The sequence below is a fragment of the Xenopus tropicalis genome, chromosome 3 (genome assembly GCF_000004195.4).
Source record: "Xenopus tropicalis strain Nigerian chromosome 3, UCB_Xtro_10.0, whole genome shotgun sequence".
In the NCBI taxonomy this organism is placed as follows: domain Eukaryota; kingdom Metazoa; phylum Chordata; class Amphibia; order Anura; family Pipidae; genus Xenopus; species Xenopus tropicalis.
Window position 1 is genome coordinate 77,200,314 of NC_030679.2, and position 14,037 is coordinate 77,214,350.

At 39.4% G+C, this 14,037-nt stretch overlaps 1 protein-coding gene across 7 annotated transcripts in view; it reads left to right on the forward strand.

Moving 5' to 3' along the window:
* The window catches only part of srpk3 (SRSF protein kinase 3), a 108,896-nt gene that overhangs the window by 67,990 nt on the left and 26,869 nt on the right, over positions 1-14,037 (forward strand). For all 7 annotated transcript variants that reach the window (XM_031897552.1, XM_031897551.1, XM_031897553.1 and 4 more), the window contains 4 exon segments: positions 6,823-6,910; positions 8,312-8,399; positions 8,697-8,803; positions 9,788-9,953. In XM_031897552.1, the coding sequence (XP_031753412.1) occupies positions 6,823-6,910; positions 8,312-8,399; positions 8,697-8,803; positions 9,788-9,953 (449 nt within the window).

Here is a 14,037-nt window from a genome sequence, read left to right on the forward strand (position 1 = left end):
CCCCCCAATCTTTGTGGTCTATGCTTCAGCTAAATCGAAGTAAATCACATCCACTACCATCCCAAAGTCAAATTTTCTGCACGCCTCCTCATAAAAGGAAATTAAATTAGTCTGGCAAGATCTGGCACAAACTGGTAGAGGGGAATTCACAAAAGTGGTGATGAGGCCAAATAAAAGTAAAGATTGATTTGTCAGATTTCCCACAATATTTACATACCGTATATACTCGAGTATAAGCCGATCCGAATATAAGCCGAGGTACCTAATTTTACCTAAGAAAACGGGAAAAATGTATTGACTCGAGTATAAGCCTAGGGTGGGAAATGCACCCGCTACTGCTAAGTTTCAATAATCAAATTATTTAATAAAAGGACACTCACAAGTGCTTACATGACTACCATATTAATAAACACAAGGTATGGGCTGGAAAATGAGGCACATCCAACATAAGATAACCACATGCAAGGTTGTACAGGTTAATATCTCATTTAATTTTTGTAGTGTCTAGGTAATGATAGTCCTACACAGTTTTGCCCTGTTGGGATATGTTGCCATAACTGTATGTTATGCCATACCCTCTGGAGTAATAATGCTGCAGAATGCATATGCTACTGTAGCTGCAGATTGTTGCTCTGTTATGTGCACATATTGTTCTGATTCTCTGCGTCTGCAGCAAGTTGTTGTAGAGCTATAGCGTGCTACAGTTCACCTCAGAAGGTTAAAGTAGCAAGAGTACCTCTTACTTGCAGGGTTAACCTTAGTGTGTTCAGTCTACACACAAAACTGACTTGCACCAAACGGAATAAACTCACTAGGAAGGTATAAATCTGGAATAATCTGTCATCCTTATTTTTCTAATACATCTTTCTATACAGACTGCAATTTGACTTGCCTTCCCTGCCATTTTACTGCCTTGCTTGCTTCCCTGCCATTTCACTTCTACAGTTATTTGGCTCTCTGAGCTACAGGCCCGACATGCAATCAGATTGCAATGGCCCAGTATGCCCCTCCATTTGACAGTCTATTCACAGTTCTTGTACAGATCCTATTTTTTCACTGACAGTAAATAAGTCTGTCTTAAATAAGTGTCTCATAGGGGGTTCCTGCACATACATCGGCAAGCACGGGGGGTCGCGCGCCGAGAAAATAAGTCTGTCTTAGTGGGTACCTGCACATCCGTCGGCATGCACTAACAAACGTCACGCTGCTGCGCGGCTTCCCCCTTGCGGCACCCGAGCGCACAGTGGAAGTCACGCTAAGGGTTTACCTGCACATCTGTCGCCAAGAACGAATGGCTGGTCTAGCTGCGCGCCGAGCAGGAACGAAGGTTGGGCCGCGCCCCCTCCCTGTGCGCACACAGCGTGACTCTTTTTCTCGCTTGCCGACGGATGTGCAGCCAGGTACCCCCTAAGACAGACTTACCTAAGACTCATTTTCTCGGCACGCAGCGCGACCTTTGTTTAAACTTGCCGAGGGATGTGCAGGTAGGACAAGTAATCCAGCTTGCCTCGAGTATAAGCCGAGGATTCCTTTTTTAGCACATTTTGAGTGCTGGAAAACTCGGCTTATACTCGAGTATATACGGTATCTCTATTTCCACTTCTGTGAATTTGTCATTTCCAGGTTTGTCTTTCACACAACAACATTTGGCACACTTTTCTTTGTGAAGGTTCCTAAACCTGTCAGTCTGCCATTAGGTGACTCCGGGCTGTACCTCTGCCTTGTTCTTAAGATTGAGCCTTTCAAAGAAGAAATTTCCTGCTTTTGTTAAAGGCCAATATGGGAGAATATGTGCTTTATTACTGTAAATTGAAGTTAATTTTACTAGAGGGAAATTAGGGAAAGTAAAACCTCCTGGCAACACCACCATCAATTAAACTTGCCCCATCTTAACTGTGACCCATAGCACGTCCAGAACTGCAGATTAATGCCACCATCTTTGGCCACGCAACTTGTGCAATTGCCCAAGATCACACTTTGACTTCCAGTGTATATGTGGATGGCTTCTTGATCACTAAGGTGGATGATGGAAACAGAAGTGTAAGAGCTAAAAGTGGGGCCTGAGCCACTGAGCAGCTCTCTAGTTCTGGACATGCTATAGGGGCTGAGATCAGTTGTGTGGTGTTATTGACACCACACAATTAAATATAACAATTTGCCAGGGAGGCTTTACTTATATATATATATTTCTATACATCATATAAAAAGATGTGTTATATATTCACTCAGAAATGCTAATATTGCCTCATTCATTAAGCAAAAACTAGCAAAATAATGCAAATGTGAGGTAAAACTATGTTGGCAATAATATAAAATTGTATAAAATACACTTCCTTTCATTTTTACTTGTTTAAAAAATGTTAATTAAGTGTCTGTAAACTGTCTTTCTTTCACCAATAAATTAAAATTGGTGGTTGAGTTGATATTTTGGATTCCTGTTTGTGTATTTACACCACTTTTACTCCAAAACTGCTATCTCCAATTTTGTGAATTCACCCCCCCCCCCCCCATAGTGTTGTGATTTTCAAAATATTCAAGCATTTATCCCTTATTACCTATTACAAAAGCTTTTTCCTACCACTATAGTTTTCAGGCTGTAGACATGATCCCTTTTTGTTCTGAGCCTGACTCTTAAAGGAGAACGAAACCATATATAACAAAACTAAGTGGAAATGCTCTACTCACTGCCCCCTTTTTGAAGTGCTACAGTAAAAATTATGTAGCCTCTTCCTTCCTCCTGCACTGCTATATTAAAGTTTTCATTAAAATCAGGTTTGCCAGCTCCATTTTGTCACTTTCCCCAACATCAGACACAACTGAATGCTGTTTTTTTTTTTTGTTTGTTTTTTTTTTTACCTCCTCCTTTGTTCAGAACAGCTCTGTCAATTAGAGCGAGCAAGAAACCTCAATGTAGTTGGTGTGTCTATGGTAATCAGACACCATTAATCTTATTGGTGCAGCTAATCAGACAGCCTGGTCAGAGAGGTAGGCAATGAAATTTGGTGGGGCATTTGACCAGAGCTTCATTGCTGGAAAGTGAGGAACCAAAGGATTTATTTTGATAATGAGCACTCCATTGCATCTATTTGGAGAGACAGAGAATAAAAATAGATATTAAACCAACAGCGTTTCAGTTCTTTGGAAAATATTTAATGGGTTTAAAAAAAAAAAACACAGTAAACCAAAGTGGAAATGACTCTTGGAACAGTAACAAAAAATCATGTTTTGAAGTAATTCAAATATACTGTACTGCTGCCCTGTATTAGTAAATGTTCTGTGTTTACTTCAGAAAGACTGCTATAGTTTATATAAACAAGCTACTGTGTAGCCGCGGGGGTAGCAAATTTATCTGGGAAAAAAAGGGAAAGGGCACAGGTTACATAGAAGTTAAAAGGCTCTGTAAAACACCATTTAATTTGAATGGCTGCACCCATGGCTACACAGCAGCTTATTTATATAAACTAATAGTAGTGTACCTGAAGCAACCACACAACTTTTACTAGTGCAGGTCAACAGTATATAATATTTTAAAGGGGACCTGTCACCCTAAGAAATAATTTCAAATTATTTTCTATCAGGTTAGTCAATCATAATAAACTTTACTTACACTATATAAATTATTTAAATCTTTTTTCATTCAGTCTGGGAATTACACAACTGCAGCAAGCAGGCAGGCACCATTTTGTTAGTAAGGAAAGCTTAGCATCATGCCAAAATCTTGTTTATGTGCTAGAATGGTGGACCTAATGCACCTGCCCATGCACTGGCTACATAATAAGATGGTGAAGGAGGGGGAAAGTAAGGCGGGCAGTGACGTCTACAAAGTGCTGAATGGAAATTGTCTGCTGTGTTAATAAAAAAAAATTTGATTTCTTGTTTAATTTGAACAGGTCTTTTATTATACAGCTTTTTTATGTCTGGGTGACAGGTCCACTTTGATACTTTCATTTTTGGGTGTTACTGATGCTTTAACAACGGAGCCTTGGTGCTGTTCATTGTTTGAATGTAAATGTGGTGACTGTGGTAAGGTACAAGTAGAAAAAGCTTCTTATGCACATTTATTTATTTACTCACTGCGTGTAAGCAACTCTGTTAGCTTTTATTGTGCTAGTGCAAGGGATTCTAAAGTCCCAACATAAAAGTACAGAGAACCCTTGCAGTGGCCAAAATTATTCTTTTTTTAATAACTTTGAAAGAAAGTAACATTTTGTTCTGGCTATTCTTTAAGGGAATTGCTTTCAGTTATACCGTATTTTTCGGACCATAAGACGCACCGGACCATAAGACGCACCAATTTTTTGGGTAGGGAAATGAAGAAAAAAAGATTCTGAAACAAAGTGTCCTAAAATATTTTATGTGCATTAAAACCCAACCTGTACCAGCAGCACCCAACATATTGCCCCCCACCTGTACCAGCAGCACCCAACATATTTCACCCACCTGTACCAGCAGCACCCAACATATTTCACCCAACATATTGCCCCCATCTGTACCAGCATATAGCCTACCGATATACTTTAAAAAAATGTTTTTACTTGCCCGTGTGGTCTCCGCAGGGCCCTCCTCTATTTACCGGCGCTTAGCTCTGGCGCATGCACAATGACGCGCATGCGTATGGGCATGCGCACAGCGCCATAGCTAAGCGCCGGCAAATAGAGGAGGGCCCTGCGGAGACCACATGGGCAAGTAAAAACATTTTTTTAAAGTATATCGGTAGGCTATATTCGGACCATAAGACGCAGGGACTTTTTCCCCCCACTTCTGGGGGAAAAAAAGTGCGTCTTATGGTCCGAAAAATACGGTACTTAGAAAGTAATTTGTAGCTACACAATGTGAGTACAGCTTGAGGTTTATTATCAGTAAAACTTTGCAGTAGATTTGCAGCACCTTAAGGAGGACCTAAGAAATAATTACAATTTCTTTTCTATCGTGTTTGTTAAGCAAAATTAACTTCACATACTATATAAATGATATAAATATTGTTTCCTTCGGTCTTGGGAATATACAATTTGTGGGCATGGTCCAAGCGGTACAAGCTTTGTATCACCCCGAAATCTTGTATATGTGCCAGAATAGGCGACCTTATGCCCATGCACTGGCTACACAATTAGATGGTAGAAGGTAGGGGGAATGTGAGTACTGAATGGAAAGTTTAAGTAATTGTCTGCCCTGCCTCTATGCCTAAGACATAGAGGTGGGGCAGGCCGTATATGACAGCTGGGATTTTTAGATGCATTTATAATGGGTTTGAACGTGTTAATATAAAAATTAATTTTGGTTTCATGTTTAATGTGAAAAGGACTTTTATTATACAGCTTCTCATGTCTGAGTGACAGGTCCACTTGAAATGTTTCCTGTTTTTGGGCACTATGGTAACAATCATTTAATTAGAGCCAGCATAAAACAGAGGATTGGAGAGGGACACTTCCCAAGTTTACATTTATGATGATGTAAAATGCTTAGAATAACATGAGAATGATGGTTGTGACAAAAAAAAATAAAAAACCTTGCAGTTCTGGGCACAGTTTTCTGCCATTACTTGCTTACAGAGCTTCTTACTGCATTCAGAAGGAAACAATATATCACTTAAAGGAAATGTAACACTAAATTTTTTAAAGTAAAAAAGCTATTCTACCCTGCCTCAATAACTGCCCTATCCTGCAAACCACTTAGTATTTTAAATGCTTTAAAATACCTGCTAAAACTTGGCTTCCTCTCAATTGAACTACAGCAAACGGCAAAGGAAGGAACTGCATCCACCGTGCGAAGATCGATTGATTGAGCCTAGCCTGACTCCTTCCTATACAGAAAGAAGGCTAGGCTCAATCAATCGATCATCGCATAGTGATTGCTGCTCCTTCCTTTGCCGTATCGCCTTAATTCAATTGACAGGAAGCCAAGTTTTGGCAGGTATTTTCTATTAAAGCATTTAAAATACTAAGTGGTTTGCAGGATAAGGCAGTTATTGTGGCAGGGTAGAATAGCTTTTTTACTTAGGGGCTGATTTACTAACCCACGAATCCGACCCGAATTGAAAAAGTTCCGACTTGAAAACGAACATTTTGCGACTTTTTCGTATGTTTTGCGATTTTTTCGGATTCTGTACGAATTTTTCGTTACCAATACGATTTTTGCGTAAAAACGCGAGTTTTTCGTATCCATTACGAAAGTTGCGTAAAAAGTTGCGCATTTTTCGTAGCGTTAAAACTTACGCGAAAAATGCGCAACTTTTCGCGTAAGTTTTAACGCTACGCAAAATGCGCAACTTTTTACGCAACTTTCGTAATGGATAGGAAAACTCGCGTTTTTACGCAAAAATCGTATTGGATCCGAAAAATTCGTAAAGAATCCGAAAAAATCGCAAAGTACCGATCATTACGAAAAAAACGCAATCGGACTCCATTCGACCCGTTCGTGGGTAAGTAAATCAGCCCCTTAGTGTTATTTAGTGTTACTTTTCCTTTAAAGCGTGTAGAAAAAAAATCTATGGTTTTTGTTTTTTCTATGCAAAACAGGTACACTATGTTTACTGGCCCTTTTAGAAAAACCAAAAATAATATAAACATACTGATGTTAATATGTAATAATTTGAGGTTTTACCCTAAATTGGGGACATGTTTTAGGGGGCATGGTTTATTCTCTGAAAGGTATGTGTTCTGTTTTGAACCAATCTGATTGTTTTTTTTGTTTTTTTTTTAACTTTATTAACAGATGTATCTTACAAAGTATGTTTTTCTTTAAATGTTTTAGGTTGAAGCATAACCATGCTGGATAAGCTTTCTTCTATGCTGTAAAGATAAAAGTTCTGTTTTTAACTTTCAGAGGCAAAAGGTTTGTGGCGATGAAAGTGGTAAAAAGTGCTCAGCACTACACAGAGACAGCTTTGGATGAAATAAAGTTACTCAGATGTGTGAGTGAATATTCTTTTCATCTTTGTCAGACTAGATTAGAGGATCTATTCATTTTTTTTTATTGTAATTTATAATTCCTTTCTATAGGCAATTTTGCAACATATTTTTGCTAAACAGGTCATGATATAAAGTATCTAGTAGAATTAAGTATAAAGCATCTAAACTTTTAATTTTCTCTGAAACATTTCACCAATCATCTGAGCGAAGTTGTTTTGTTGTGCCAACAAAAATGTTACTGTACAGTACACCAGACCATTATTATATGTATACAGATTCCAGGTGTCATAGCACAATCCCAAACCCTGTAAGACAAAAAAAGAGCACGGAATTGCATCCTATAAGAAAACATATAAGTCTAAATCTTTTTTATGTCCCTTGCAGTGCTAAAGTTTGCAACCGGTGTATCCACGATGCCTTATGCCTACCTAGCATTATCTACAAGTCCCCTCCACGTCTGGGCATGTTAACCTTCTCTGACGAGACATGAGTATAAGCATTTGACATGCTTATTAAGATTTGTGGTATATGTGATCATATGTCCATGTGGGTTGCTTTATGTGGGGGAAAAATGTATACATCACAGCATCGCCCTACAATCTGGAAGGAAACACAAAGTTACCAGTTTCCAAACATTTTGTGGAGAAAGGACACACAGAAGCAGAATTAGGGTTTTTAGTGTAGGTTAATATGCCAGATGTGGAGGGGACCAGTAGATACTGCAACGTAGGTGTGAGGTGTGCTGGATACCCCAATTGTACACTTTAGCACCACAAACTTTGCTGTTCTGTCCTATTCTCATTCTGACTTTATGTACCATTGAAGCTGTAGTCAGCCCACTTGCAGCCAGGACTCTTATTCCCACAATGCATTGCATGTTAAATTAATAGGCTTGGAAGAAGAATAGCAACAGAAGTGTCTGGGGCCTTATGGGAATTGGAATCATTGATAAATGGAAGCTGAATACTATTATGTTTCAATGGCACAAGTGATCAGAAGTAGTTGGAAAGTAATAGCGTGGAACAAAGGGATACTGCTTTTAATAGGAATTACATTTACCAATCACATCCTTAAATAATTACTAAAAATGTATATATTGCAAAGTTGCTTAGTATACACTTTTTCCTTGTGCTTAACCCCTTTAATATTCTGTTGCATTTCTCTCTCTCTCTCTCTCTCTCTCTCTCTCTCTCTCTCTCGCTCTCTCTCTCTCTCTCTCTCTCTCTCTCTCTCTCTCTCTCTCTCTCTCTCTCTCTCTCTCTCTCTCTCTCTCTCTCTCTCTCCTTTACTATCTGTAATGGCCTGTTTTCCATGTAACTGATAGCATATATTTTTTATGATATTTATTCCTCATGATCTGCTTTTTTTAGTGAATGAGAATTTTACAGATCATCTTCTTTCAGGTGCGGGAAAGTGACCCCAGAGACCCAAACAAGGACATGGTAGTGCAGTTAATTGATGACTTTAAGATCTCTGGCATGAATGGCATGCGTATCCTTTTTTTATAATCGATACATAAAGCAGTACATTTCTAAGGTTCAGGATTTTTATCTTTTGATGTACTCGCATAAATATTTATAATCTGACCTATAAGAAGGTGTTTAATATCTTTAAAAACTGCAATACCAGAGCATATTTGTAATAGTGCTTATTGATACAATTACAAAATGTTAGCATATTTGATTAAATTGATGGTTATCTGCAGTACTAATTTGCTGAAATGTACAGTAATGTTTATATGATTGTATTATGTGCAAAGCTTATTGATAGACCTTAACTTAATTTTAGATGTCTGTATGGTGTTTGAAGTTCTTGGCCATCATTTATTAAAATGGATCATTAAATCAAACTATCAGGGTCTTCCTATTCGTTGCGTTAAAAGCATTATTCGCCAGGTGAGGTTTTTTTTTATGTATCTCTTTTATATCTATTTGAAAAGTCTACGTAGTTATTACTGGTGTGGTTCCAAAGAAAGCAGTAAGTAAAGAGGAAGGGATGCACCTAATTCATACATTTTTGATTTGTCCAAATGCCAGATTCTCCACAAAAGATTTGGATTTTTGAGGGATAAAAACATCAGTTAACAATTATCTTGTTAAAATGCACAATCGTTCCCATATTGTATCCCTCACCAGAGGTGCGGCCAATAGAGCCTGCACTTTGGTTGGGGGAAACAATAGTTTTTCTTAAAATAAATAGCCACTGCCAGCGCTAGGTTACCTGCACCAGGAGGAAGCTCCCGGTGCTGGTGGCCGTGGTTTTTGGTGCACTTGCACATAATAAGCAAATCTTCCTTTCTTGCTCATTATACGTGTGCCTGACGTATGAGCTGTGCATGAGACTCACCCTGCTAATTCACACACGTCCATTATGAATGAGTTGTCGCAATCGCTAATTATGTGCATGTGTGTGCCCAAACATGGCTGCGATAAGTTCCCTGCAGTGAACCCCATCACTTTTTTGTAGCATTATTTAGAATGTCTATTATGTCATTGCCATTTGAATATCTGGCTTTTGCTGCCCAAATCCTGAGTTCAAGCAGTGTAGGGGGTTTTAGGGGATTTTTATTAAAGCAACTATGTCAAGGAAAAAACTTGAAAAAGTGGTAATGTGCAGGAAGGGTGACATTTCATAATACATGAAAAATTGCTTGTACTGTTATAGCTACAAAACTGTTTATATGTGTATATTTATTTAGTTCTCCAAATATGGAGATACTACCAGACTAATTTAAGGGTAAGAACCCACGGAGCAAGTTACTCGCCTGCGATAAAAGAGATCTATCGTGGGCGAGTAACTCGCTCCGTGGGTTCTTACCCTAAATGTTTTAGATCTGTGTTCGGTGAGTTGATAATAAGTGTTAACTGTATTTTCCGTAGGTTCTTCAGGGTTTGGATTATTTGCATAGCAAATGTAAAATTATCCATACTGATATTAAACCAGAAAATATTTTGATGTGTGTTGAGGATGCCTATGTTCGAAGGATGGCTGCAGAGGCAACAGAATGGCAAAAAGCTGGTGCTCCTCCTCCATCTGGCTCAGCAGGTAATGGCATGGCTTAAAAGACTTCTTTTTAAAATGCACCATACACAATCTACCTGTGGGGGCTGAATGCAGGAATCATAACTTTAATGACCTCCCTACTAGCCCACCTCAGACACTCAGTGGAAATACTATGGTATTTTGTTGACACCTTTATTATTTATTATTGTACCAACGACAGTTAGCTTAAAAGCACTTTAGATATTTTACCTTCACATAGAACCTGTCAAGCCACCTGCTACCCTTCACTTGGTTTGTGACTGCCTGCCTAAAGGTGGCCATGTCAAATAGCTCTGCAAAGTGGCAGCATCCTGCATGGAACTTACAGCTTTGCACAATTTAGCACCGTTAGCAAAAAAAGAAACATTACTTTCTATGCCCACCTCCAGGTCATTAATGAACAAGTTAAAAAGCAAAGGACCAAGGACTTACTCCTGCGGTACTCCACTAACACTGGTCCAATTAGAAAATGTTCCATGTACCACCGCTTTTTGTAATCTATCTTTCAGCTAGTTCTCTATCCAATGACAAATGTTATGTTCCAGGCCAATATTCCTCAATTTTATCATTAACTTTCTGTGCGATACTGTATCAAATGCTTTAGCAAAGTCCGAATAGATGACATCCACTGCCATTCCAGCACTGAGTTTCCTGTTCACCTCCTCATAAAAGGCAATTAAATTAGTCTGGCAAGATCTATGAGGCATAAAACCATTCTGGCACAAACTTATAGTATTGTGAATTGCAGTGTATTCAAGAGTCTTATCCCTTATTACCCCTTTCAAAAGCTTTCCTACCACTGATGTCAGACTTACAGGCCTATGGTTTTCAGGCTGAGAATGGAATCCCTGTTTGAATAACGGCCCCACATTAGCAATACGCCAGTCCCATGATAAAATAAATTGGCACTTATAGCTTTGTTTACCTTTACATGTTCAAGTCTCTTTTTTTTTTTTTTTTTTTAATCTTTCCTCCTGAGTGACCCAGGCAGCAGTAGTTATATTACTATAATTGGGTCTATTAAAGTGGAAGCCTTGATTAGCTGGATCCTCAGTTGTGTAGACAGATGCAAAATTAAGTGTTAAGAATTTCTTCATTTATATGGGTTGGTTTATAGCATACACCAATAATTTTCTTTGTAGCCTTTTGCCCTGTTGAAATCTCTACTCATAGGGATTCCTCACCCTCCCTGTTGCTGTCTCTGGTAATTTCTTTAGCACATGGCTTTAAATCTGCATTTACATAAAGATAAATCCTTCAACCTTTTTAATCCTGCTGTCCCTTGTCAAAACATAGTAACATAGTTGGTTAGGTTGAAAAAAGACACACATCTTTCTTTTAAACCTTAAGGGGGGGGGGGTAAATTCCTTCCTGACCCCAAGATTGCAGTCCCTGGATCAACTTGTACTAAGAGCTATCTTCCATAATCCTTTAGTCCCTCACTTTTTAAAAAGCCATCCAACTCCTCCTTGAAGTTAACTAATGTATCAGCAAGCACGACTGATTTAGGGGGTCCACAGCTTCACAGCTCTCACAGTAAAAGATACTTTCCAAAAATTTAGAATGAATCTCTTCTAATCTGAATGGGTGCCCTTGTGTCTGTTGGAAGGACCTACTGGTAAATAAAACATTAGAGAGATTGTTATATGATCCCCTTATATATTAATGTGCTACATTAACTTTTATACTGCACCCAGGCATACTGTTATTTAACAAGACGTGAGTGCCTACTTTCTACCAGTTTTGCTTATATATTTATACATAGTTATTGTATCGCCCCTTGAGTGCCAGTACAGTGCATTACAAACAACCCAAACTTGGCCAGTCTTTGTTCATAAGTCAGACTTACCATACCCTTTACCAGCTTAGTTGCCTTTCTCTGTATCTTTCTAATTTCCCGTTTGAGACCAAACCTGAATGGCAGGTTCTAGATGGGGCCTTATCAGTGTTCTGTAAAGTGGAAGAATAACCCCCTCCTCCCATGAATCTATTTCCCTTTTAATACAGCTCAAAACCTTGTTTGCCCTTGTAGCTGCTGACTGGCATTGCTTGCTACAGCCAAGTTTATTATATACAAGGACTCCAAGGTCCTTCTCCATTATGGAGTTGCCAAGTGCAGTCCCATTAAGGGCATAAGGGGCTACCCTAACCCACCCTCTCCCGACCCGGCTTCCTCCCTCCATTTATAGACCCGCGTCTGTCCCACAGTGATGTCACAAAAGGGGCAGGGATTTCTGGGTGCACGCCCATAAATAGAAAAGCAAGAAGAGACCTGCCAGCAGTGTAAGGTTGCAAGCAAGGAAGGCAAGCGGAAGAGCTCAGCCCGAACCTGCCTGCAACCCGCATTTAATGTGCTGTGGTCAGTCCAAACCCGGTTGACCAGAGGGTCCCGCGGGTATCGTGCCAGCCTGCACATCACTAGCAGTTCCCTATCCATGTGCAAACACCTTCACTAAGACCAACAGACCTTTGTTTAGAAAGCGGTCATTTGGGGGTCACGGTTTCAAATGCTTAGTCAAAATCCAAATAGATCACATCTACTGCAATCCCATCTGTCCAGCTTCTTACTGACCTCGTTATAAAAAGCAATCAGATTGGTCTGACATGACCTGTCCTTAATAAAGCCATGCTGATTTCTGCTCATAATATCATTCTCCAGAACATTATTTTAAATGTGATCCCTTAACAAGCCTTCAAATAACTTGCCTGCCACAGATGTCAAACTTAAATGCCTATAATTTCCAGGATGAGGTTGCAATCCCTTTTTAAATATGATAATGACATTCAATCCATAAGTTCCATATAAGATGAGAGCAAGTCTGAGAAGATCAGCAACAGCGGCCATTGTAAAACTGAACCTAGCTCTCTTAGTACCCGAGGGTGTATTTCATCTGGCCCTGGTGCCTTGTTCACATTAATTTTGAGTAACCCTTTAATTTTGACTCAATTGAGCTGAGCCAACATCGCAGCTATTGGGTGGGTCTTGGCGCTCTGGCTCCTCTTTTCTATATACTGAAGAAAAGAACTAATTTAGTATATGGCTTTTCTGTATCTGTTATAACCATATTGGTACCATAATTCAAAGGAGCCACACACTAACCCACATTGTTTGGGGTTAGTCTTGGCCTCTGCTGCAATGCGCCCCTCATTTTCTATCTTTGCCTTCCGTATTGTTTTTTAACAACACTTGTTATAGTGTTTATATTCAGCTTCTGTCCTCTCTGACTTATATTTCTTAAATGCTTTCCGTTGTTTTCCCATATTAACTTCTTTACCTTCAAATTAAGCCACATAGAGTGGTTCTTAACGCTTCCACATTTACCTCTTAAAGGAGAAGGAAAGTCAAAATCTATTAAGCACACTATTAAATAGTACTACTATTGCTGTGTAAAAACGCTTTATTCCTGGCTTGCCTAATGAAAGATTTAGAGAGATGCACATACTAGAACCTACATACTTGTTTCAGTGAACGGCGCCGCCATCTTGTCCAGCGTTTCTGTATGGGCTGAAAAGCACAAGCCAGCCCCCCCTCCGCTCCCCGCTCCTGCCACAAACCCTCCGCCGTTCGCCGCACCTGCCCCCCCGCTCCCCCCACCTGCTTCTCAGAGTTCTCCGACGCTGCGTCGCCATGGCAACCGGACGCTCCTGCTGTCTGTGCATGCGCCACCTGCAGTAACAAGTCGCCAAGTCTTAAAGGAGTGATGCATTATGGGCATCTTCTCTACACTGCTCAGCGTTTTTTTTTTCCTGTTTGGCTTCTGATCTTCTGAACGGGTGAAGTATGGGGAGACTTAAGGGCACTATTGAGACAACTGAAGGTATGCCTGCAGCTTGATTAACTCTTTATTAGCCTTTTCTTCTCCTTTAAGGGAATACATTTAGAACAGTAATGATTTAATATAATTTTAAATGACAACCATTTCTGTTTTGTGTTTTTAGCAGAAAACATAATGCCCCAATCTATGCTCTGTAGCACTGCCCTTAAGGAGTTAAAATTTGCTTTTCTAAAATTCCGGGTCTTTGTTATCCCAGTGTATATTTGTTTTTTGCTCCAAACGTCAAATGAAATAACATTGTGGTGACTTAT